Raw genomic sequence first — 25073 nt, 5'->3', positions numbered from 1 at the left:
AGCTACAGAGCGCTGGTGCTTGTGTGCTTTGGCTTGTCTCTGTTCACCCAAATTCTGCTGGAGCAGGGGCTGGGTCGTGATGTGTGAGGGCTGTACCAAGCACCCTCTCAGGCTGCTGGGCCAGCTCCAGCATGTGCAGAAAGGCTCTGCATCTTAGAATTGTGAATCTGCTTCCTGGAGGGAGGAATACCTGTTCTGCCTTTTCCCCTATAACTTCTCTTTTACTTTCTGCCCTAAATGATGAATGCAAGTCTTAGTGCAGTGAACGTTATTGGAAAGTTAGTGTTTAGTTTGAAGCTCAGATTTCTGCCAAGTAGCAAAATCTGTCATAAATCAGGTGTTTACAGATACATAGTTACTTTCTGAATATAGCCATAGAATGCTTTTGAAGGTTTTATCCCTTTATTTTGAAATACATGTCTTGAAGCTTCTGTAATTTTGGCTTTTGTTACTTGTTGTGGAGAGAAGCTCCTCACACCGAGCCATGGAAACATTTTTTGTGTGTGTTATTTTTAGTTATTGAATGTTTCTACTATGGTGCTGCTGAGACATGAGCAATGGGTGATGCATTGATAATCATGGCTGCGCATGTGTGCAATACCAGCCACATCAGAATTATTTAGATGACACCTGAGATGTTTTGGTGTGCATTGTGAAAACACTTGAGCCACCTCTCTGATGGAGAGTTGATGGATGGTTGAGAGGATACAGTAATTGGCTTTGTGCTCTGGTGATGGGCTTTGATTCCTCTTTTGCACACGCACGTCGCTGAAGGTGACACTGCGTGTGTTGAAGTAGTGAGGGTGAAGGAAACAAGCTTTGCAGGATTCATCAAAGCTGATTTCATGTTTAAAAGACTTCATGAATGGCAAGTCTAGAATTTCCTGTTGCTCCTTCTCATTTGTAATAGGTAGTTTATATTAAAATATTTTAATAAATATGTAGAACTCATCCTAATCGATTAGAACTTTGCCTAATTTTCCCTTTTCTGATGCATAAAAATTTGCTGCCTAACTTGTGTCTGCTTAGTGTGAAATGATTTTTCTCTTAACAGTGGATTATACATGTAGAAACAAAATTAAATTCTAGATTACTTCAGCACTCTGTAAACCTAAAATCTAGTATTCTTAAATAGGGAGGTTAAGTTGTTTTGGGTTTTTTCCCCAAGAAATCCTTAGTGCTCAGCAGATCAATGTTTCTTTGTTTTTTGGTATTGAGATTAAAATCAAGCTATATATTCCTGAATTAGTTCAAAACAGCACCAATTAATGAAGGTTTCAAACAGCACTAATTAATGAAGGTATCATTAGCAATTTTTAAGTGAAAATAGAACTATGGAACTAAACTCTGAATTTAATGGGCCAGTGGGATTTTAAAATTAATATTGCAGTTGATCAATGTAATTAATAATATAGTGTTAATAGTCATAATGCAGTTGGAAAATTATTAATAATACAGGGATGGGGTTTAATCTTAAATTGAACTAAAATGTGCATTGCTGTTTATTAGGAGTCACATGCAGCTCCACACTTCTCTTTGTGTAAGTCCTGTCTTTTCATTTTGCTATTAGGCAGTTAAAGATTTTTGTTTAGCTCACAAGGTATTTAGGTGTAGGGTTCTTTTCTTTTAGGAATTGTATTTTCCCAGTAGTTCTTTAAATATTTTTAAAACCGAATGACAACCAAAAGGTCACAAAAATAATCTTTGTTTTCTAGATATTACAATCACTTTCAGCACCTACAAAAAGTTTAGAACAACAAGTAAATCATAGCCAACAGGGACATCCAAATGTGGTGCTGTTTAGTCAAGTGAAACTAACACCAGAGACACATTTATTGCAGCAGTCACATCAAGCACAGCAGCAACAGCACCATCCTCTTTTACACCTTCAACCTCAGCAACTTATGCAGCTCCAGCAACAGCAGCAGCAACCCCAGATCTCCCAGCAGTCTTTCCAACAGCAGCAGCCTCACCAGTTTCCCCAGCAGCAGCAGCAGCAAGTCCATCAGCAGCACCAGTTCTCCCAGCAGCAGCTCCAGTTCCCGCAGCAGCCGCTCCACGCGCAGCAGCAGCTGCACCGCCCTCCGCAGCCGCTCCAGTTCCAGCAGCAGCATGTGCTGCAACAGCAGCTGCAACAGCTGCAGCAGCAACAGCAACAGCTGCAACAGCTGCAGCAGCAGAACCTGCAACAGCAGCAGCTGCAACAGCAACAGCTGCAACATCAGCAGCAGCAATTGCAGCAGCAGCACTTACAGCGACTGCACCAGCAGCACCAGCAGCAGCAAATGCAGAATCAGGCAGCGCAGCACTTAACTCAGACACCTCAAGCACTACAGCTTCCAGTTGCAGCCCAGCAGCCACAACACCACCAGCAGCAACAGCAGCAACTGCAGCAGCAGCCGCTTTTTGGGCACGATCCAGCAGTGGAGAGTTAGTAATTATTGCCTTCTGATCCTGGGAAAAAGTAGTTAATGACGTGAAGTGGGGTAGAATATCAGAAAGTAGTGCTGTGTTTACAGGATGGGATTGTAAGAAATGCCACTCCTGGCTCACAACTCTTGTTTCTGATTTTTAGGCAAATACTTATATAATATTACATATAATACTATTATAATGATAATATTATTATAATTAAAATATTATACTAATACTTACAATATTCTTTTATTCAAATAATAGCTAATGATGATCCAGCAATCTGAAAAGCATGAGAGTGCTGAAAACATTCTCTTTCCAAATATACAGTTGATACCACAAGCACACAACCTATACTTTCAGAACAGTGTTAGTAAATGCATAACAGATTGTTTTAAAACTTCTTTCCTTTGGAAGAGGGGGAGGAGGAAGCTTTCAAACAGCTACAATTCTGGAAATACCAGTAAATTCTTAAGATTCAGTATCAGAAAATTGTCACACTTACTTTGAATTATAGTAGAACTGAAAGCTTTTTGATTGTTCCGGCTGTTCATAGCTGAGCTCTTCAAAAGAGGAAGTAGTCTTTATGTTTTCTTTCTGGTGACCCTTTAGCCCCTTTTCATCCAGGAAAAAAAAACCTACTCTTAACAAAATCAACCTCTGGGTTGAGCTGTGCCTTAAAGGCTTTCAGATTTGGAATTTTGGATCTTACTTTTTCCAAGGAAGTACACTTAGGAGGTTTATAACCTGGTAATAGGAGGAGATCAGTGTAGCAAATGTGTTTTGAAATGAACTCCTTAGACTTTTAAGTATTTAATTGTTTGTTCTGTATGTGCCAAACTATTTCAGTTCCAGAAGAGTATTTCCTACTGGGCTGTGTCTTTGCAATTGCTGATTACCCAGAGCAGATGTCTGACAAGCAGCTGCTGGCAACCTGGAAACGGGTAAGATTGTGCATAATATAATAGAACATAATGTCATAGTCCCTAAATTCTAAACGAAAACATTGGAAGTACTTCAGCACTGTTCACTCTTCTTTAGGCATCCTTTTGTGTAATTCTTCTGTTACAAACTAAAAAAAAAATTATTCAACTGCTGCTGCCCAGGAAAAGGAATAGAAGTACTTCAGGTGTGCAGCCTGGTTGAATTAAGTCTTCAATCAGAACATAATCTAAATAAGTTGCAGCCTTAACTATTTCCCAGTTATTTATGCTTTAATCAGGCAGCTGTAGTACAGCAAATGTAATATAGCATCGCTGTCTAGCTTTAACTTGATTGTATAAAAACATTCTTTTTTGCATATAATTTTGGCATTTAGTAGCCTGTGAGGTATCCACCTGAGTGAATAAGATGGAAGAATAGAGTGTTTCTATTTTTTTGCCAACTTCTATTTTTCAGAAAAATCTGATTGTATCCTTTCCTAAGTAAGAGGACTTTGATGTTCTTCAGAAACCTCTGATGGATTTTATAGTTGAATTTTCCCTACAATTTTGCATAATCAAGTAAGCTGTTGACATTTTTAACAGCACTTGTGTTTATTGCTGAGATAGAATTGAATAGTTCATGAAAAATTGTTTAATAGTTATACTGCAAAAAATAAAAAACATGAGAAGGGTTATTTTTGTTTATATATCTTTATTTTGTTTATTTTTTTCCATTTCTTCTAAAAAATAGACTTTTTGTTCAGTGAAAAGCCACATATTTAATTTTATTTTTTGTTTTCAAAATTGTTCTAAAGCTTGATAACAAACCTAGTTTTGGGGGGTAACTCTTCAGTGAAGTGATGCTAATGATGGCAGTGTCCTAAAGGGTGGACTTTCATTTCAGACTTTTTGTTTCTTAATGTAATGTAAAAATAGTTATATCCTAGAAGTTCTGCACCTACTCTCTTACCAGATCATCCAAGCACATGGTGGGACAGTGGACCCAACCCTCACGAGCAGATGTACTCACCTTCTCTGTGAAAGCCAAGTCAGTAACATGTATGCTCAGGTGAGCCAGCTGGGAACCTGCTGGGTGCATGCTTTCATTTTATCCCTGGAAAGGCAGGGCTTTGCACTGTGTGCTTTATGCTTAGACAGCAAATATAAAGTTTCTCTTTTTTTTTTTATCATTTGTGGTTTTTTGGGGTACAAACTTTCATAGTGTATGTAGTAGACTTGTTCCAGAGAGCACTAAGGAAGATGCTATGAGAAAGAGGAGTCTAAAATGTGGAGAAAAACAATTAAAATCTAAGTTTTGATTTGTAGAAAAAGTGTAAGAAAAATAAACATATATTTTGGATTTTAAAAGCTGTTTGTGCCTGTATTCCTAGGCTTTAAGAGAAAGGAAGAGATGTATTACAGCACACTGGCTGAATGCAATCTTGAAGAAGAAGAAGATGGTCCCACCTCATCGAGCCCTTCATTTTCCAGTGGCATTTCCACCAGGAGGAAAGCCATGTTCTCAACATGTAAGAAGGAAAAGCTTACTTTGAAAGAATGCTTGCTTCATTCCATGAGCAGTATTAAAACAGAGCTAGAAAGTGCTTTACACATTTCTTTTGCCTTGCAAGAAAAGCTTCTGTTAATCCTAAGGTGCTGTGTTGATGTGGTGCTGCTGCCAGGTGTTTGTCAGTGCTTAGCGGGTCTTCCTGAGTTCAGAGTGGTGAGGAGTAACACCTGCTGCCTTTGTGAGTTACTGTCTCAGACACTGAGGGGCAAAGGTTGCCTGACTTACACACAGCAAAGTAGCAGCAATCCAGGCTGCACAGTTTAGAGCAACAGCACATCGAACAGCATGTACTTCCTTAGCATAACCCAGGATTTTGAGAGGATTTTTAAGGGTTTTTCATAGTCAGTGCTTAGCAAATACCTAAAAAGGAAGCCTGTGCTGCTAATCAGAGGATAGGAGGTCACAGTTCCATTGCCTGTGTAGTGAGGAGCTGTGAAAGTGGAATTTTGTGGAATTGAAAAACTCCAGTTCATTGAGAGGCATCTTGGAATGTACTATGCTGTGTAAACCAAGATGCCAAAGTATGTCTTGGCATTGGATTTCTTTGTGCTGGATGCAGACATATGGGATGATGGCCTTGCTAATAGCCTGTCCTGACTGACATAAAAAGAAATACAGATTTGGGAAAATCAGAGTATAACAACATGTGTGTCTACTCAGTGGTTAGTAGTAAATGTAATATGCAATGTAATAAACACGGTTTTAAACAGAAGTACTGTTGCCTTTCCCTATAAAAAAGGTGAGAATGGCAAAAACAAAAACCTGTCAGGATTAAAGATAATAATGGAAGATGAGGAATTGCAGTTCACCACCTATGATCAGCTGGCAGAGTTTATTTGGCTTTATTGCAGAGTAGAGCACAGTTTTCAGATTTTTAGAGTAGACCAAGTACGCATTTAGAGTACCAAGTAAGCATTTTTTTTTGTGTGTGCCTCTATGTAAATAGCAGCAGAAGGAAGATGGTGGACATGTGAGAAGCAAATTAGCTCTGAGCTCTTCCATAATAATGCTGTGGTCTCTGTAAATAAGAAAAAGCTGACCAGAAGAATGAAAATGATTCTTCCTGAATCAGAAGCCTGAAATTTTTATGTATAAACAAATCACTTTTAAATTGTACTGTTTGTGTCTTACAAGCCACGCTTTGAGTGCTTTATACACCATGCTGTGCATTTCATTGTAATGTAAAAAGTTAGTCATGGAAAAATATTTTGCGTGCCATCAACGTTCAGTTACTTAAAGCTGTCTTTCTGCCTGCAGATAATCTCTGTGACAGGATTTGTTGACAGTGACAGAGATGACCTCAAGCTCATGGCCTACCTAGCAGGTGCCAAGTACACGGGCTACCTGTGTCGCAGCAATACAGTTCTCATCTGTAAAGAGTAAGTGCTGCACTCCACAGTCCTTTGCTTTCTCAGCAGTCTCTTGCCAGGTAGTGCCTCTCTGAACATGTGAGGTGTCACTGACATATTTTATGGAAATCCTTTCACTAGGATTTTTCTCCTGAGAAGCTGAGAAGCCTCAGAAAAGAAATGTAAACAATAACTGTCTGATGGCTGTGGAATGTGGTCTGGAGATGGTTTACCAGCAGGTGCATCTTTGATTGGTTGCATGTGAATTGTTTTTAATTAATGGCCAATCACAACCATCTGGGTCAGAATCTCTGAATCTGTCACGAGATTTTATTATTCATTCCTTTCTAACTTTCTGATGTCTCCTTTTTTAGTACAGTTTTAATATATCATTTTCTTTTAATATAATATATATCATAAAATAATAAATCAGCCTTCTGAAACATGGAGTCAAGACTTTCACCTCTTCCCTCGTCCTGGGGACCCTCAAACACCACCCCAGTGAGGTGCTACATATGGCTCGTTATAATAGTGTTAATTGCAATCAGTTCTGCAGTTTGATAACAATAAACTTAGTGGTGTTGTTTCTTGAACTAAATTACAGCATATAATGAGTGATAATTTTGGCCTCTGAACATGGGCAAAACAGAAGTAATTTCTGACTTTCCTATTTTATAATATTCTTAAATGATGCTGACTCTTAGATCATCCATAAATAAAACACATTTTTTTAATAATTGTTCTAAAACATTGGAGGAGGGAAAATTTAAATCCAGGTCTAAAGGTTCCATTTGCAGCAGAAGTTCTCCCCTGACTGGCTTGTTCTGACACATAGAACAAAAGCAGTTTTTGGAATATCTCCTCTGTCACAGTGAAAACAAACAATAGACCAATAAAAACCACTGATATTTTAGGTTTATCATTAGAAATTGCTATTTTTACCGATTTCTTTGCAATACAAATTCTTTTTCCCTTTCTCTGCCCACCAAGGGCCAGCGGGCTGAAGTACGAGAAGGCCAAGGAGTGGCGGATCCCGTGCGTGAACGCGCAGTGGCTCTGTGACATCCTGCTGGGCAACTTCGAGGCGCTGCGGCAGATCCAGCACAGCCGCTACACCGTCTTCAACCTCCAGGACCCACTCTCCCCCAGCCAGCACCTGGTGCTCAACCTGCTGGGTAAGAGTCACAGAACCCTCTGCTCTGCAGCATTTTATGTGCCTGTTTCATCAGTAAGAGTGTGTTTCCTCTGGTACAAATAACTTGGCAATGTTGTCATTTTTATTCTGTTCTCCATTCCCTAGATGCTTGGAGAGTCCCATTAAAGGTGTCACCAGAACTTCTAATGGTATGTTGAATTATTGTATATATATACAGCTTGTTTTGATAAGATCACTCCTTGCCTATGCTGAAGCTCCTGGTTGTACTTCTTGCTATATTCTCTTTTACTTTGAGGAATCTTTTGCAAAATTAAGGAATTTTAGTGAGATATACAAAATTCAGTTACTGTTGACACACCTTGGGCTAGATGTTTCACTCTTCAATTTCTACATCAGATCTTTAGAAAGGGTTTAGTACTTTTTAAATCAGTGCCTAACACTGTGTATGTGAGACCACATAAGGGTTTTTAAGACAGAACACCCAAAATCAGTAAGAATTTTGTTAGAATATTGACTGAATTTTTAGTATGATACATAATGTAAGTTAAAGGTGGAACTACTTCATATCATCTCTCTGATGTATACTCAGAACTAAAACTGTGGACATATATACAGTGTGTTTTAAAATTAAAAAATATACCATAGATGCTAAAAAGTGTAGTTGATAACCCTGAAACGTCAGTGGGAATGAACAATGGAAAATTGTACCTTGAAAAACATACAAGAGAAGTAAATTTTTGTCATGAAGGATATACTGTGAACCGTGCAAAATGTAAGTTTTCTGCATATTCAGATTAAGCTGCAGTTTCCCTTTCAGCTCTAACACCTATCTCATGCTTTTGTATTGTAAATTTTCTTCCCATTTCAGATTTATACTCTATAATTTTTCACAGTGTGTCTTGATGTAGGTAAATTTGTACTACAGGGGACTCTCAGATGACATTTTATATTGCACAAAAACGTTTTGCCTCACCTCTTGTGTTTGGACCACTTGTATCTCAGTCACTTTTAGACTCTTTAGAAAAGAGGTGCTCAGTAACTCTCAATGTAATTTGCAGCAATTACATTTTTAAATGGGGGTTACATGTTTTCAATGGGGATTCTGGGCACTGTAGCTTGAATATCTTTTCAGCTCTAGAAACAGGCACTACTGTTTTCCTGACCCTAAGCTTGAAACATTCTTCTTATAGACCCTTGTGGATTTGTTTCATGGGCCTGTAGGAAACTCTCATTTAGAAAACGAAATGCTTTTAAAAATTTGTGGTCTTCATATTTTCCTGAAGATGGAAAACATTCTGTTGTTACAAAAGTCCTTGAGAAGATTCAGTATGCAATATTAGTATTTAAAATAGCTTTTAACTAACTCAGTTTTGGTTTTCTTACCACCACCCTTTGCATCCATATAGCAGTTGAGCTCATCTTAAAACTGGATACATTCTTTGTGTAGGTCATTTTACACCAGGTTTTTGTCCATGTTTTGTCTTGTGTAGCAAATGGAGACCTCAGGGGTCTATAATTTAGTACCTCCCCTTCTGGCCCATGTGAAGTGGGAATTTTGTGATTTAGATTGAAAGAAGGTTCTTGAGACAATCTAGTCCAGCTTTTTGTCCATGTTTTTGTCCATGTTTTGTCTTGTGTAGCAAATGGAGACCTCAGGGGTCTATAATTTAGTACCTCCCCTTCTGGCCCATGTGAAGTGGGAATTTTGTGATTTAGATTGAAAGAAGGTTCTTGAGACAATCTAGTCCAGCTGCCCTCTGGGTGCCCACCCAGGAATATGGTTTGGTAATAGAAAATGCTGGGCATGTGGAAGTGTCAGGGAGTGGCAGAGTACTTCACTGCCTTCACAGGAGACATTTCTATTTGTCTTGGGGTTTGGGGTCCTCTTCTGAGGACAGCTGTCTTGTCAGATGCTGTCGATGTCATCTACCTCTTGCATTTTCATAGTTGAAATGTCTATCAAAATGTGAAGATGTGCACTTTTCTTTCCAGCTGCTCATGCTCTGGGCTGACTAGCATAAAAATGCCTGGCCTGAGAGCAGGGAACAAACCCCTGTGGCTTGTTCCTCCCAAAGGAACATTCTCACAGCAAGGCTGGTACAATGCTGCCTGTCTTTCTGGTCATGTGCCTCTTAGCATTCTTCATTAAATTTCAGATATTGAAGGTTAAAAAGAAATAGATGTCACACACTCCTCCACCTGGGAGCTGTGGTTTCAAGTTACTCAGACCAAGGAGAACCTGAAAGCTACATTTGATCCCCCCTGGGCACCTGCTCTGGGGGCTGATCTGGTACTGGGGAGGTGGCACTTTCTATCCAGCTTCTGTTTATATAGTTAGGGAACTTGAGTTTATAACAGTATTTTCTGGGATATTACCATTCCATTAAATTTAGCACCAGGAAGAATATTGTATTCTTTATGTGCATAGCAAATGGACAGACTTTTCAGTCTCTTTCTCATTTAATTCATTGGCTTTTCCATTGATAGTTAGCAGTATTATTTAAATTAAAAACGTCCCAAAATATTTTATTTGGTGTGCATTTTCAGGGTTACCTAAATTGCAAAAGTGTGCATGTGTAATTTCAAAATTACAGTTTGTGGAGAAGCTTTGGCTGAATCTCAGCTTTGCTGTTGGTCTCATTGTGTCAGTAGTAGGTGCCCCATGTATTCAACATGGTGTAATTTTCATTTGTGATTAATTAAGGATAGAAGTTGTTTTCCCTGTTTAATTCAGATCTAAACATGGAACTGGTCTGATTTCAGGGTGTGAGGTTGCCTTTGAAACCAAAGCAGAATGAAGCCAGTCTTCAGCCGTCTTCCAAAAGAGCGAGGTAAGAACAGCGAGCAGCCAATGCCCCTTTATTGACTGTTCCTCAGAAGTGTCAGCTGCCCATCAGCCTGCACCATCCTGTGCCCTGCTCAGTGAAATAACTCTCAGTGGGCTTTGGATGTTGCCAGTTCCTCAGCTGGCAGGAATAAAACAATAACTGTGAGAGAGTTGGGAGAGTGCAGAAAGAGAAGAATATGTCATGTTTCTGCATGGTGGGGTTTTTTTTCCAAAAAAGTTGTGCCTAATTCTCATTCACATGGGTCATTCCATTGGTAAAACTTGCAAAAGTGTGCATGTCTAAATTTCAAAATTACAGTTCTGCAGCCTTGTGCCCAAACATCACATTCTGCTGTATTTCCCATATTCTGTAGGATTGAAGACCTGCCACCACCTACTAAGAAACTCACCCCTGAGCTGACACCAATGGTGCTCTTCACAGGATTTGAACCTATGCAAGTGCAGCAGTACATTAAGGTGACTTTCAGGCTTATCTCTTGTGAACTACATTGAAACATCTGACAGTTTTTAATGGATGTTGAATTTTTACAAAGTCTTGATAAGCATATACCTAGTGGATAAAATCCAGTACTTAGTTGCCCTGAGGTTAGGGTAGGTTTATGTGAAATGATTTTTATTTATATAGCTTTATATATAAAGCTGTTCTCCGTTAGTTAACTACTTTACATTACTGTGCTACTTGCTTTTCTTTTTTTCTATAGGACTACTTTAAAAAGCAAGAAAGCCCTTTTCATATTCGGTTTTAAATCAGCAAATTTCATGACCAAATTTAGGTGAGAAAAAGAGTGATAGTTGTACTGGATAAGACCCAGGATTCTTCTAGTGGAGTTGCTGTCTGTAGTACCAAATGCTTCAAAGACAGCTGATGACAAAGCTTGTGGCAGGTGTGAGATAAGTTCCTGTGGAGGTTTTGTTCTGTTCCCTAATAAAGCTGTGGTAAAACTTAAATGTAAATTATTTATAACATTCAGATAATGAGAAGTAACTGAGGCCTAGTTTGAATTACTGCATTTCTTAGAAATACACACTTTGATGTCCTCAAAAATATAAAGTATTTTCCTTATTACACCTATACTTGTTTTTAGAGTGGTTCAGCTTCAGAGGTCTTTTTTCCCCTGCAGTGTGTGCATGGAAGCTTGATACTGAATATTTTGGGACATAAAATATTTTCCAGTGTATCCCATAAAATTCCAGTATCAATTTCTTGTTTCTGTCCTGTTGGTTCCAGGTTAATTATATAGAGAATCTGTTTTGGTAACAGCTATGGCTCAGAAATTAGAAAAAAATCAACTTCAGCCTCAAAGCTCATGAAATTGAATGTAAACCTGGCAGCACTGATGATATCAAAACTCTGCAGAGTTTGGGTACCTAACTGGGGCTGGATGCTCTTCATCTTACTGAGATGGAGGAGTAATCTTTGTACCTGTATGGCCAAAGGGTCCCTTCCACATCAGAGTGCAAGTCTTGCAAGGTCTGCACGCATGGGTGTGAGTGCTTGAGGTGAACATAGAAAAGCAGCCTTTGCCTTTCAGAGGGGTACAATGTCCTGTTCACAAGGTGTTTGTTACCAGGAAGGAAGTAAATACTGGAGAGGTTCAGTGTCATTTTATAATACTTTCATGGGTCATCTTTTTGCAGACCATCAGAGCATGGTAGAGAAGAGCCACAAGCACTGTCTCTGTCTGTCCTGTATGCTCATCATCATCAGAGCAGTGGAGTGCACAGGGCTGCCAGAGACCTCTTAGGCCTTCCAGCAAAACTAACCCATTGTCCTTCTTGCTTTGGGACTCCCAAGCATTCATGCAATATAAACTTGTTAAATATTTATTCTTACAGATATTGGTATGGGTTTTATTTATTTGTGCAAATTGTTTGTCTTAATCTGAAGTCCAGGGTGCATGGTTACTAAAGCTGTCCAAATATTTTTTCATTCTTGAAATTTTTATGAGGGGAGCACTCTTTGTCTCTAACACCTGTGGTAATCTGATGTGCCTCACCAGCTCATTCATTGTGTCACTCATTCCTTCAGATAATGACTGGCTTAATTGATAAGGTAGCAACTGTGAGGAGCTAGTTTGAGTTTGGTGGCTTAACCAAGGAAAAGGGAATAGTTGCTCAGGATCATCAAAAATGAATGTGAAATATGTGTTTTTCATGAGATGCTTTCCTCTTTAAAGAAAAACCTAGAAAAATTTAAGTTTGCTGTAGCTACACTGTGTACTGCACTTTCCCTAAAAGAGAGCAAAATTATTATATATTCTTACTATTGCTTACTTCAAATTTAATATCCTGTTTCACTGAAAAAAAAAAATTAATTTGTGTCTTACAGTTAGTTCCTTGCTTTAAAAAAGCACAACCCAAAATCAAAAAACTGCAGAAGTGAGAAATAGTTTTCAGTCTTGCCAGGTGATATTTATGTCTGGAAATACCTGGATTTTCAGTGGCTGTAAATTCTGTCTAAATTAATCAGCTTGAGTAAAGGAATCACTGTAACACAGAAATCTACATTTACTATTTCATTAGGAGCTTAGTTTTATTTGATGATATGATACTAAGTTTCTTTTTTCCTCCATTTTTTAACAACTGTTCCATTCTGGTTTGTGTTTTGTACAACTTTCAGAAACTCTATATCCTTGGAGGTGAAGTAGCAGACTCTGCCCAGAAGTGTACCCATCTAATTGCCAGTAAAGTGACCCGAACTGTCAAGTTCCTGACAGCAATTTCTGTAGTCAAGCACATTGTAACTCCTGAGTGGTTAGAAGAGTGTTTCAAATGCCAGAAATTTGTTGGTAAGTTTAATTAGTGTCAATTCCTGCAGTAAAATAAATGTTCATTGCCGTATTTAAATACATTTTGTTGTTTTGTCTTCTGACTTCAATGTTTCTTACATTTTTCTAAGGAGTTCAGCTTCTGAAAGGAGAAATTTTAATTCTACAAGTCTGATTGTCATCATTCACACCTCTTGAAGAATAATCTGCAAAGTTTTTAAATAATGATATTAGCAGCTAGTTTGTATTCCACTTGAGTTAGAAGGTTGTCTTAGTATGGTTAAGCAAAGCTGTCACAAGAATTATGTGATTTTTTTTTTAAATCAGGTTCTCTTTCAGCAGAATATTTTGTTTCATTTAGTTTTCATTTGTTTTAATACAGTTTTTTCTCCTTAAAGGAAAGAAAAACACACTTAAAAAGTTAGTGTTAGGGTGATTAAATGGCTGGATATTGTTAAGTATTGTATTTCTTTCTTGTGTAGCCATTTTGTAGATTTTTACTCATGGCTGCATTATTTTTTAATTCACCCTTTCTGAAAGGGTGGTTTTTTGGTTTATGGTGATGATTGTTTTGTGCATACATAATTGTAAGAAAAAAATGTATAACATCACTGGCTAACCACTGTAAAGACTTGAATCTATGGATCATTAACTAATAAACCAGCAAACATTTTTAGAAATCTCAAGAAGGCAATTTGCTTATTTCAGCATCAGTGAACTGAGAAACTGATTAATTTGAAAACTCTTGGAAGATGAAGAAAAATAGAGGATTTAGGATGACTGTTGTGATCTAGTACTTGAAGTACTTTACTGAAATTCGGTTGATTTGTAGCTAATAGGCTGGTTCCAGTTTTGTACTTGCTGTAATGATGGAAAATACAGCAATTGTTTGCAAAAATTGTCTTGTTTCTTTTGTCCCTTGGAAGAGTATTAACACTGTCTCCAGCAAGTTGTCAGAATTGTCCTTGGACAGACCAGTTTGTACTCCGTATAATTTTTTTGTTTTGGTTTTTAGACTTACGGGTTTTGGATTAAATTTGATTTAGAAATGTGGTTTTTTTTCTTTATCTTTCCACATAGCTTTTGTAGAAAGATAAAGACTGAAATTCCATCCCTAATTAAAGAAGAAAAATTGGGTGAATAACAGGACAAATAAAACAGATGGAAAGTTCTTTCTGTTAAGACTGTGTGAGGACTTGAAGACCGTTTCTGGGCTCCCACAGGTGGTCACAGTAATGTGAATTTAAACTTAATCCTTCTGCTTGATCATTGTCCCTTGCAGAAAATCAAAAAATAAAAGTTTGCAAGTACCTCCAATAAGTTAGAAAAAGGGACTTGATAGGACAGTGATTGTTGTAAGGTATGCAAGTGTAAAACAGTTTAATTCTCCAGGTATTTGGGAGTCATCTTTGTAAGAAGCCTAATGAAGAGGGATATTTTAATCATGTTAAATTCTTGTAGATGTCTGCCACTCTGCCACCAGGATGTTCTGCTCAGATTCCATCCTGGGCCATGGGGATGTCTCTGTTTTGTGTGCCACATCATCAGTCTTTCTTTTTCAGATGAGCAGAACTTTGTGCTCAGAGATGCTGAAGCTGAGGTGCTTTTCTGCTTTAGTTTAGAGGAGTCTCTAAAGAGAGCACAAGTAGCTCCACTGTTCAAGGTATGCAGTTTGCCACAGCATTTAAATACTTGGGAGTTTTTCAACCTGATTTTTTCAGCATTGGGACCACAAGTTTTATAGCTGAAAGCAGTAGAGCAGGCTGGCATATAACATGAAACATTTGTTGTAAATTTTGGTTTTGACTTTATGCCTGTTTTCTGCCTAAGCATTGGGGTGGATGTAAACCCTCTGAATGACTGGATCCTGTAGATTTTAACCAGTCTCAGTATATTTGTTCCCTTCCAAAATTTAGAACATTGCTCTGTTACTTGCAAAAAGCCATTTATGGAAGGGACTTTCTTTTCTTTGTTTTCTCTTTTCTTTTTTACACCAGCCTTGTAACCAGAGCACTTGCCCTTAAAAATGGGAGTGTGAGAGTGAGTTTGCCCTCAGCCTCAGGGAGTTCTAGTGTGAATCTCCTTGGAGACTGCATTTCCACCAGGCTGTTTGCTAGGATGGTGTGAGATGTTTTTGTGCCTCTGGTTAAAATTACATTACAATGCAGAGAGGTATCGGGAGATCTGAGTTGCTAAAGATTCTTCAGCCTACCTGAATTACAGACTATTTATGGAGGTAAACCACCTAAACCAGGTATTTTTTCTACCTGTAATGAATAAGGATCTATATTTTCCATTATGTCTAAATGCTACATTTTGCTCTCATTTTTGCAGATTAAATAGCAAGGTGTTTTCTGGTTTCTATTCCTGACTGATAAACAGAGATAATCTACTTTGTGATTTAGTCACCTATCTCAGTCAAGTAGTAGAATAATTTTTGTAAGGAAGTAATAAATTGGGTGTTAATTAAAAGGTAAAAGTCCTTTTGTAACACTTGACATGTCCCTGTGCTCAAAGAAGTGAGGAGCATTGTTCTTATGTGTCTCACCAAGCTGTAGTTGTTACTTTGCAGGTGTGGAAATAGACACACCTGAACTATTCAAATTCATCAAAATTGTGCATTTGTCCCTCCAGGGGAAACATCAGCAGTAATTAAGGACAACTCATCAACTGATGAATCTGTGTCCATAAGCCCAACCCCAGCTTACAAAACCTGCCCTGTTGTATAAAAGTGTCACATGACATTAAAACTTCATGTTTTACAGAAATCAATTAGCATAATAATGCTTTTTCTTGTTCTTCCTTTTCTCTTTTTAGGGGAAATATTTTTACATTACACCTGGAATTTGTCCCAGTCTTTCCACCATGAAAGCCATTGTGGAGTGTGCAGGAGGAAAAGTATTGTCCAAACAACCTTCCTTTCGAAAACTCATGGAGCATAAGCAGAACAAAGTGTGTTAAGTGTTGCTTTGTAACATTTATTTATAATACCTTACCATGCTTTCCTGAGCTAACCATTACTTTTTTTCCTTTAGAGTTTGCCAGAGATAATCTTGATTTCCTGTGAAAATGACCTTCATTTATGTCGAGAATATTTCGCACGAGGCATAGGTAGGTGTAAGCTTTTGTTGTGATTGAACAGTATAACTGTGTCTTTGATTTTTTTTTCTATTTCCCAGTTATTATTATTATTACTATTATTATACAGATACAGAGATCTTTTGAAGCTTTCAGATACTAATAGAGGAATACATGGACTATCCTGCAAACCATGGAGAAATCCAAGCCAGCTGTTTGCTGGATATATCTAATAGTTATTTTGTAGACAGATCACCATAAATTTTTGAATTTTGCAACAACTGAAACATCAGTGTGTTACCAACATTATTCTCATCCTAATTCAAAGCACAGCCCTGTACCAGCTACTAAGAAGAAAATTAACTGAAACCAGGGCATCATCTCAGATTCATCAAGTGAGTGAGGGGTTTTCACTTTAGTTATTTTCACTTTAGTGTAGAGCCCCAAGAAATGCTGTACTTAGTAACAGTGCCAGGTGCAGTGTCAGGTGTGAGACACCTGCAGAATGAGGCAGAATTTCTGTGTGAACTGTATGAATTTTGATATTTCCAGATGTCCACAATGCTGAGTTTGTCCTGACTGGAGTGCTTACTCAAACACTGGATTATGAATCATATCCTTTTTGTGTAAAGACATTCTGCTGCTTAGGGGAGAATGGTTTACTAAAAGTTTTTTCTTAATTAGGAACTAATTAATTGTATTTTTTTAGGGTATGTAATGTTTACTTGGTAGAAGGATAGTTTAACACCCAGGAAAGTACCTTAAATTCAACATGGAATTACTTTTTGATGGGAAATACTTCAAAGGAGAAGGAAGGCAGGGTGGTCACAAAGGAGTAGTAAATATTAGTAGAATAAATTAGTCAATAGAAGAATATTAGGCAATGGGAAAAGAACTTTGCCACTGAGGGAACTATTTGGCACAAGTTACTTTCAGATGAGGAAAGCAGCTTTTTCTGAAGATCATAGACCCTGTTAGATAAATGCAGTGGAGGGACCAGTAAGGCCTCTGTGTCTTCATGCATGTTTTTTATAGAATTTGTATTTTGCTGTCATTTCTTACAGTGGTTATTCCTTAACAAGCTTACATATAAATTTACTTGATGGATAGTAAAATGCCTTACTGCTCCAGGATCCTTGGAGCATTATATCTAGCTGTTCAGCCATTGTACAAAACAACTAGAACTTCCTGTGGATGCTGTTTTCCAGCTGTTTTCCTAGGGATGATGAGCAGTTTAAAGCAGGAAAGCAAAAATAAACTGCATCTTTTTTAGGATGTGTAATTTTATTATGCTGAAACATAATTTACTATGTTTTGTATTATACTACCATTTTAAAAGAGTCCACTTTAGGTATCATGATGAGCCCATTTTTAAGCATTTTAAAATAAATTATGGTACTTCAGCCAAAAGTGTAATTTGGATGTAAAAATAAAAGGGCTTGCTATCTATTAAATTATGGATGTCGAAGATGAAAATGTTTTGTACTTTATTTTTATTTCTTATACTCTATTTTCTTTTATATTGATATTTTGCCCACATTTGAAATAAATGTACTTTTAAATGTTTTACTCTATATTTTAGTGGTCGTTCATTTTTTTGAATACTGTGCAAGAATGGCACTCTGGTAAGAGTAAATTACTCAAATCTTTTTCCAAGCAATGTGAAATTATTTTAAGCTTATTTTACCAAGTATGTTTTAATATATGAATCCCAGTGTTTAAAGGGAAATAATTGTAAATGTATATATGTGTTTTTACTGAAGCAGAGAAGCAGCTTGAAGGAGAAACTATAACCCTGCATATTCCACTGTTGTGATAACCTTTTGTTTGTATAGTGAGTTTTACTAAATAAATATTAAAAAACCAGTCTCCTGAATCTATATTCAGTGGTATTTCCTAAAACACACACAGTGCTAATAATCTGATTTGACCATTTTTGTCAGTTTAGATTCCAGCTGATGAAAAAGTGATCCTAAAAGCATTTTTTTTTCTTTCTGATCATCAAGGCAGTTCAGCTCTGATGCTGTATAGACAAGTGAGTATCTGCACCCCCCATAAGGAAATTACTGATTTCAAATCTCTTTTGTGTTGTGGCTTAAATCCAACTGGTACTTGGATTTACTGATTCTGTTGCCTTTCTCCCAGTGCCTTAGTTGAACAGAGTGCTTGAGTGAATGACAAATTGCTGCTGTAAGAACACAGTGGTAGTAAATGTCGAGATGAGTGAGGTCCCTCAGAGGTCACTGTGTGCCTGTTGCCTTTTATTGCTGCCTCTGGTTCTTCAGCTGTGTCTGTGTCCTGGCTTTTCTTTGGGAGCAATGAGGGCTGTATGAGGATCACTGGAATGACATTTCTACCAGTGTGACTTTTATAAGGTGGCAAAGTGGGATAAATGAGAATGTTGCACTTTGGTCACGTTGGCTTTAAGTGAATGAAAGGTTAAAAAGGTGTGGTAAGGATGGGAGGAAGTGGTAATTTTTCACAAATGCCATTTACTTATGTCAGGGTTCTGTGTTTATTCTTAGTGTGATGTTCAGCTCTCTGAAGTGCAGCTTCCTTTTCATTATGAGACAGATGAAGGAAAAGTCTGTAATGTGGAGACCTAAGGTTGGAAATTGATTATATGATTTTGTACTTTAAAAATAGTAAAAAAAGAAGGAGGGACTGCAGTGGGAGTTAACTGTTGATTGATGAGTTGTGGTACAAATTACTTAAATTGTTCAGACATGGACCTGGCAAGTCTGGTCTCCTTGTCAGTGGAGGGAGAGAACATCTCTGAAATCTGACTTAAAAAGCCCTGCAGAGACACATCTCTCAACAGTTCAACAAAGTAGTTTAGTTAGCTGAATCTTTCAGAACACAGAAGATAAATAAAGTTAATCCCACCCTAAAGAACGTCATAATACATTGCATGAATACTATTTTTACTGGAAAAATAAATGCACCTTTTTCCCACTTAAGAATGTAATACTGACATCATGTAAATCTCTGTTAATCTCTTTCAATGAAAAGATTTTCTTCATTGTACTCATTACCAAGAGACAGGAAGATTTTTGAGTGCCTTTTCCTTTAGAACAATTGTCAGCTGTTGCAGCTTTTGAATGCTTGGCAGTTTTGCGGCACACAGATCTTAACTTGAATGCATGTTTTGTACCTGTCATGCATTCAGCAGTCTGCTTTCCCAGAGATGTGTTGTCCTATTATATATATCCAGCAAACAGTAAATGCTGCTTTCAGAGAGACAGGAGTCAGCTCAGTTGTGCACAAAGTCAGGCCCAAGGCACAAGACATTGCTCCACCAGCTCCTAGCAGCTAAAGAGAGCTGCTGCAACAGCTGGGTGCAGATGAGAGCCTCACTGAGGGAAAACAGGTTTGGTTTGTGGGCAGTTTCAGCCTCAGCACCATAGACTGCTCCACTCCATGATGTATTTATGCTCATGAGGAGTGCTCAGCCTTGCAGGATTGGCTTCCTCCACGTTTTCTACAACGAAGCAATGTTGAGGATATGTAATACCTTTGCCAAAAGCTGTTAAGAGTTAAGACATGTGAATGCAGTAGCATCTGCAAGGTAAATTTCCTTATGAAAACTATCCAAAATGCTGTCAGATCCTGCACAGAGAAGCTTGAAGAAAACCAAATGTGATCATGGAACAAATGAACCCCATGGGAAACATGAGTGGTAGTGCATCTGTTTCATGATCAGTGAAGACAGTGTGTTTATTTAGCCAACATACAAGTATGACTGATTTGATTAACCTTTCAATTAGAGTGAAAAACACAACCTGCCAAGAAATAGTCTTTCAAGAACCACAGGAGCTGTCCAGAGCCAACTGGCTTGCACAGATGTTACTGTGTGTGTGATTAGTGATAGAGAAAGGGTTTTGATGGAGTATTCTGGTACAGCATTGCTGTTAGGAACATACTCAAGTGTAATACTCAAATGTCCATTTGATCCTGTCCTCTGTATCAGGGAAAAAAACCAAAACAACCATTTCATGTTGTTGGAAAAGATCCATAATACAAAGCACAAAACTTGAGTTGTGTAGAAAACCTGTTCTGATAAAGTAGTTTTTAAAGGTAAATTAGAACATGTCCAATAGCAAAGACATTCCATCAGTTAGGGATATGTTGGAAGTCAAGCACACTTGGTCTCCACTGGTCACTGTGCAGCTTTCTTTGCTGTGAGTCATCAGGTAGAATTGTGGAACTGATTTCCAGAAATAGAGCTGGAGTAGAGCTCTGCAGGTTAAGTGCCCAGTATCTCAAAGGATGGAGGTGCCATAACCTCTGTGGGCATTTTGTTTCTGTATTTTGCTACCCTCAAGAAAATAAATAAATAAATAAATAAATAATCTCTGTATTCAGTCAGAAAATGCATTGTTCCACAAGTGGCTGGTGATTCTCATTTCATCCCTACACCCTCTCTATGAGAGTCTGGCTCTCACCTTCTTTTTGTGAAGGCCAAGAGGCTCCTCCCAGGGGACAGGCATGCTTGAGAAGCTTCCTCAGTGGGACAGAGGAGCTTTCCCTGGAGGACTGAGCCCTCAGGAGATGAGCTCTTCTAAGGGAATTTTAACCTCCATACTGTGTATGCAGACAAGTGTGAAGAGTGAGGGATGCTTGGGAAAATGCTCCCACCTTCACCAAAGGGATAAATTTTTCTGATCTTTGAGCAGTGTTTTGTCAGAAAGAGACCAGGCTGGGTCTGCCAGGGAGGAAGCATCAGTAACAGGGAGCACTCCATATCAGACACAGCTTTGAGTGGCTTTCTCCTTGGAGCAAGCTGCATCAAAAAGAAAAACAGTGTTTTAAACTCAAGAGGCCAAATTTTATTAATATGTCAACCAAAATATTTTTAAATGAGGCAGCTTTATGAAAGAGATGGAATAGAAGTTTCCCTCCCTGCTTTTTGTGTCTTCTTAGGACAGATCCTCACTTAATTCTGTTTAACTTTGAGTGTTGTGGGCAATTATGCAGCCCTTTCTGGTGACAGGAATTTTCTTCTTACAGATACTGCAAACATCTCAACAAGCAATTAGAAAACCTCACAATTTTCATGGCTTTTGAGATTTGATACTTAAACTTGGTAAACTCACAACTAGTTATTGACAATAACTATGTCGTACAGTCCCTTCCTGACTTTGTGAGAGAAGATAGAGAAATGTCTTCGTTAGAAAAAAAACCAAAACTATTTGAACAGTATTTGTGAAGGCTGGATTAACCCCTGGGGCCCAAAAGAATGGAGCCCACCAGCCTTCCAGAGGCCAGGCTGGAGCAGAGGGAAGGAAGAGGAGCTCAGTGATAACTGCAGGCAAAGTCAGTCAGCCTTACCCAGAGGAACCCTCTGAAAAAAAAAGTGTACTTCAAAGCAGCTCAGAATTTTCCATGTTCTGTTAAAGCAATGGAAAATTTTCAAAGGAGAAAGGGAGAGGAGTGTGATTTTTCATATGACAATTGTGGCTTCCAGCCAGCATGGAGAGAAGCAGGCTGGAACCACTAGGCCAGCCTGGAGAAATCTGAATTGCAGATAAGTCAGGAGGGGTTAAAAAGTTACTGAGCTCTGTGGGGCTGGGAGCTGCAAGGATGTGACAGATGTGACATAAACCAACTTTGTTTATGCTGCTCACCTGGGACAGTGCAGCCACTGAGCCCTTGGGTGGTGACTCAGCAGCCTTCAAACCTGGGTGTGGCTGTAGCTACACAGATCCTGCAGGCAGGTGCAGGTTTGTGCAGAGACTCTGCAGATGTGACTGGAATGCACTGGAAAAAAAAGGGAGGGATCAAAAACAATCACATGCTCTTCCAGTGTAGCCAAGATATTTTCTGAAAAATCTTTCCTTAGGATTTTTTCTCCTGAGAAGCTGAGAAGCCTCAGGAACAAAATGTAAACAATGGTTATCTGCTGCTGTGGAATGCAACAGGTGGATCTGTGATTGATCTCATGTGGTTGTTTCTAATTGGTGGTCAATCACAGTCCAGCTGTCTCAAACTCTCTGGTCAGTCACAAGATTTTATTATCTTTCCATTCTTTCCTTTCAAGCCTTCTGATGAAATCCTTTCTTCTATTCTTTTAGTATAGTTTTACTATAATATATATCATAAAATAATAAATCAAGCCTTCTGAAACATGGAGTCAGATCCTCATCTCTTCCCTCATCCTTGGACCCCTGCGAACACCGTCACACTTCCAGCATCCTTTAGCTGAGGGGCTGCAAAGTTACAGCTCACATCACCTCAGGGGAGAGCTCAGACTGTACTGGCCTCTCCTGATTATCACTCAGCTGTGCTCCAAGGCATATTGAAGTCACCTCTCCAGCAATGTTTCAAACACAAACCCATGCAACTCCACTTGGATAGAGCGAGACTCCCACCTCCCTGCCAAAACCAGCACCTTCCCTGCTTCTCATTCAGTGAGTGTGTTGGTCAGTCCAATGCTTCCTACTCTCACATTTCACACTGCTTTTGCCCCTTGCTCCTTTTCCTTCTTTGCCTAGAGAAGGCTGCAGTAGCCATGAATTAAACTTTCCAGATTCTCTAGCTCCTGCTGGCCTCTAGAGTTCTTTACCTGGCCTCCCCAGTTCCACCATCTTTCTGACAGAGTACCCAGCTCAGTATGAAAACTATCCAGAAAAGTGCTATTTAGGGCATTAAAAGCAATATATTTTGTGTCCTTGGTCTCTGAACAGTCTCTAACCCTTCCAGGCTGCTGTCTGCAGCACGAGCAGCAACTCTCATTTCCATCTGTGCTCTTCAGCTTGGCTGTTGCTCACAGCAGGGCTCTGGAGTGGAAATCGAGCAGTTTGCTCAGGAGCAGATTCTCCACCGTTTCTTTGCAATGAGTATCTCAACATGTTGGGTTTATAGTGCATTTTCCTCTTGGAGAAGATACAGTTTTGTGTATCTTTATTTGTATTATTAATACAATATACAGTATTGTGAATTGCATTTCTACTCCCATGGAGCAGCCAATATAATGAAGTCCAGTTATTAAAGAAGTATCTCTCTTCATCTTGGTAAAAGGAAAGAATGTTTGTAAAATGCTTTACAAGGAGAGAGAATGTATTCCTAGAAGAGATGGCCAAGCTCTGAGCAATGTGGCACCTGGAAGAGAGGTTTTGTGACTGGAAACTCATTTATTTTATCATCATCTGATTAAGTGACATCATCCCTCAGCACAGGGCGAGCTGGGGGCTGTGGGAAGCCCTGGGAGCATCAGTCACCCCCCAGCAATACCAAGAGAGAACAAACCCTGCCTGGGGGCTGGAGCTGCTGTGCCTCTCTGTGCAGATCATTTTTGGATGATGAACTACTTACAGAGCCATTTTAAACCCTGTTCTCACATGGATGTGAGACACAGGGGCTTTCTGAGAACCAGGAAAGTTATAAGAACTAAATGAAATGCTGAACTCAATGGCAAAGGAATGCAGAAGATGTGGTGGGAGCTGAGCATCCCATGCTGGTGTGGTCTTGCTTGCTTTGAAAGATGCAGGGATAAGAGCAAGCAAGAGTGGAAACTTCATGTTAGTGCCTCTGAACAATGAAAGAAAATGTAGCCTGCCCAAAAAATAGGGGGTGTGTGTGGAATTTTTTAAGGATAGGAGCCTCTGGGAGCTGACAAATTGGTAATTATTCCATTTAAATTGATGTATATTGCAAAAAACTCGATTTTAATGAAACTAGTTTGGGGGTTTTTGACTAGGAAGGCAAAATGAATTATTAATGTATCAAATAATTAAGTAACTGATATTAAACTAATTGATAAAATGAAACAGAAACAAAACCACTATAATCAAACATGCTGAGTGTGGGGAAACTGAAATGGGAATTCTCATTTCCAGTTTTGCAGCAGCAACACTTCATAACTGCTGAAAAAAATTGTGCAGTTTATCCAAACTGAACAAACAAGGAGAGAAACTTTTGAATTTTTCCTCAAGCAGCACACTAGGCATAACTGCTAGCTTACCTCCTCCTCCTTGTGGCACCTCTCAACAGCAGGAGCATATCATGCAGCACTTCAGGGTGGTTCAGTCATTTATTCAGCTGATGTTATTAATTGTTTAACCTTCAGCTACACAGACCTCCAGAATTCATCACCCTCCCTCCACACACGAGCTGCAAACAGCCATGGAGCCCTTACTGAGCCCAGGTGAAGTTTCTGTCCTGAGCATCCTCTGAGGGGTAAGGAAAAAAGAGAGGCAGAAGTGGAAGGAGAAGTACATCCTTCAAAGGACTGTCAGGAAAATTACAGGTTTGATAGCACCATCCCATAAAATTTTCAAGCTCATCATGGGAAATATAAAGGCAGAAACAGCTCTTTTTTTACCTATAAAGATTTAAATCAATTTCTTCTCCTTTAAGAAACTGCCATACCAAACACCAGCTGGCACTAAGTTTTATTTCATAGTGGAAAAAACATGATTCCTGGGCTTCTCTGCTTTTCAAATTTGGCAATGACAAAGGAGGTTGAAGGAGCTGTTGCAGCCAGTGCCTCTTTGCTTTACCTTTTGCTGCAGAAAGTCTGGTTTGCTTTGCTGTGGTGAGTATGGCTCCCTGGATTTTTAGGAAAACAATATTACACCTTCACGCCCTATGGAGGGAATTTAATACATCAGCAAAAACTGAGTTGTTCTCTTTGGGTTTTGCCCTTTAGCTGCTGAATCCAGTGAAGAAAATCCAGGTAATGGATTTTCCCTGAAAGAAAACACGTGTTTAATGTGAAGCATGGGGGTAGCTGTACTGACCTCTCATGATTATACCAAATTCACACCCACCCCTAAAGCATCAGAGCTGGGGTTACCCAGACCAGATCCAGCCTGAAAATGAGCAACCCAGGCAGAGCCACAGCCACCTGCTCCCAGGAGAATGAAGGATTTTGTGAATCATAGAATTGTTTGAGTTAGAAGGGACCAGGTTGCTTCAAACCTCATCCAACCTGATCTTGAGGTCCAGGTTTTGTGCTGGATGCA

The 25073-nt window shown here is 38.9% G+C and overlaps 1 protein-coding gene across 1 annotated transcript in view; it reads left to right on the top strand.

The window, feature by feature from the left end:
• The window catches only part of PAXIP1 (PAX interacting protein 1), a 31960-nt gene extending 13715 nt beyond the window's left edge, over positions 1-18245 (top strand). The window contains exons 7-21 of the mRNA XM_030971892.1: positions 1716-2430; positions 3265-3359; positions 4312-4407; positions 4730-4867; positions 6166-6287; positions 7248-7432; positions 7558-7601; positions 10177-10244; positions 10615-10717; positions 12882-13050; positions 14592-14692; positions 15847-15981; positions 16065-16140; positions 16660-16720; positions 17195-18245. Coding sequence (XP_030827752.1) covers positions 1716-2430; positions 3265-3359; positions 4312-4407; positions 4730-4867; positions 6166-6287; positions 7248-7432; positions 7558-7601; positions 10177-10244; positions 10615-10717; positions 12882-13050; positions 14592-14692; positions 15847-15981; positions 16065-16140; positions 16660-16720; positions 17195-17210 — 2124 coding nt within the window. The 3' untranslated portion in view covers positions 17211-18245. The remainder of the gene's footprint in view (positions 1-1715; positions 2431-3264; positions 3360-4311; positions 4408-4729; positions 4868-6165; positions 6288-7247; positions 7433-7557; positions 7602-10176; positions 10245-10614; positions 10718-12881; positions 13051-14591; positions 14693-15846; positions 15982-16064; positions 16141-16659; positions 16721-17194) is intronic.
• The last annotated feature ends 6828 nt before the right edge of the window (positions 18246-25073 follow it).

This window comes from Camarhynchus parvulus, chromosome 2 (genome assembly GCF_901933205.1).
Source record: "Camarhynchus parvulus chromosome 2, STF_HiC, whole genome shotgun sequence".
NCBI classification, from domain to species: Eukaryota; Metazoa; Chordata; class Aves; order Passeriformes; family Thraupidae; genus Camarhynchus; species Camarhynchus parvulus.
This window is presented reverse-complemented; position numbering and strand designations above follow the sequence as displayed.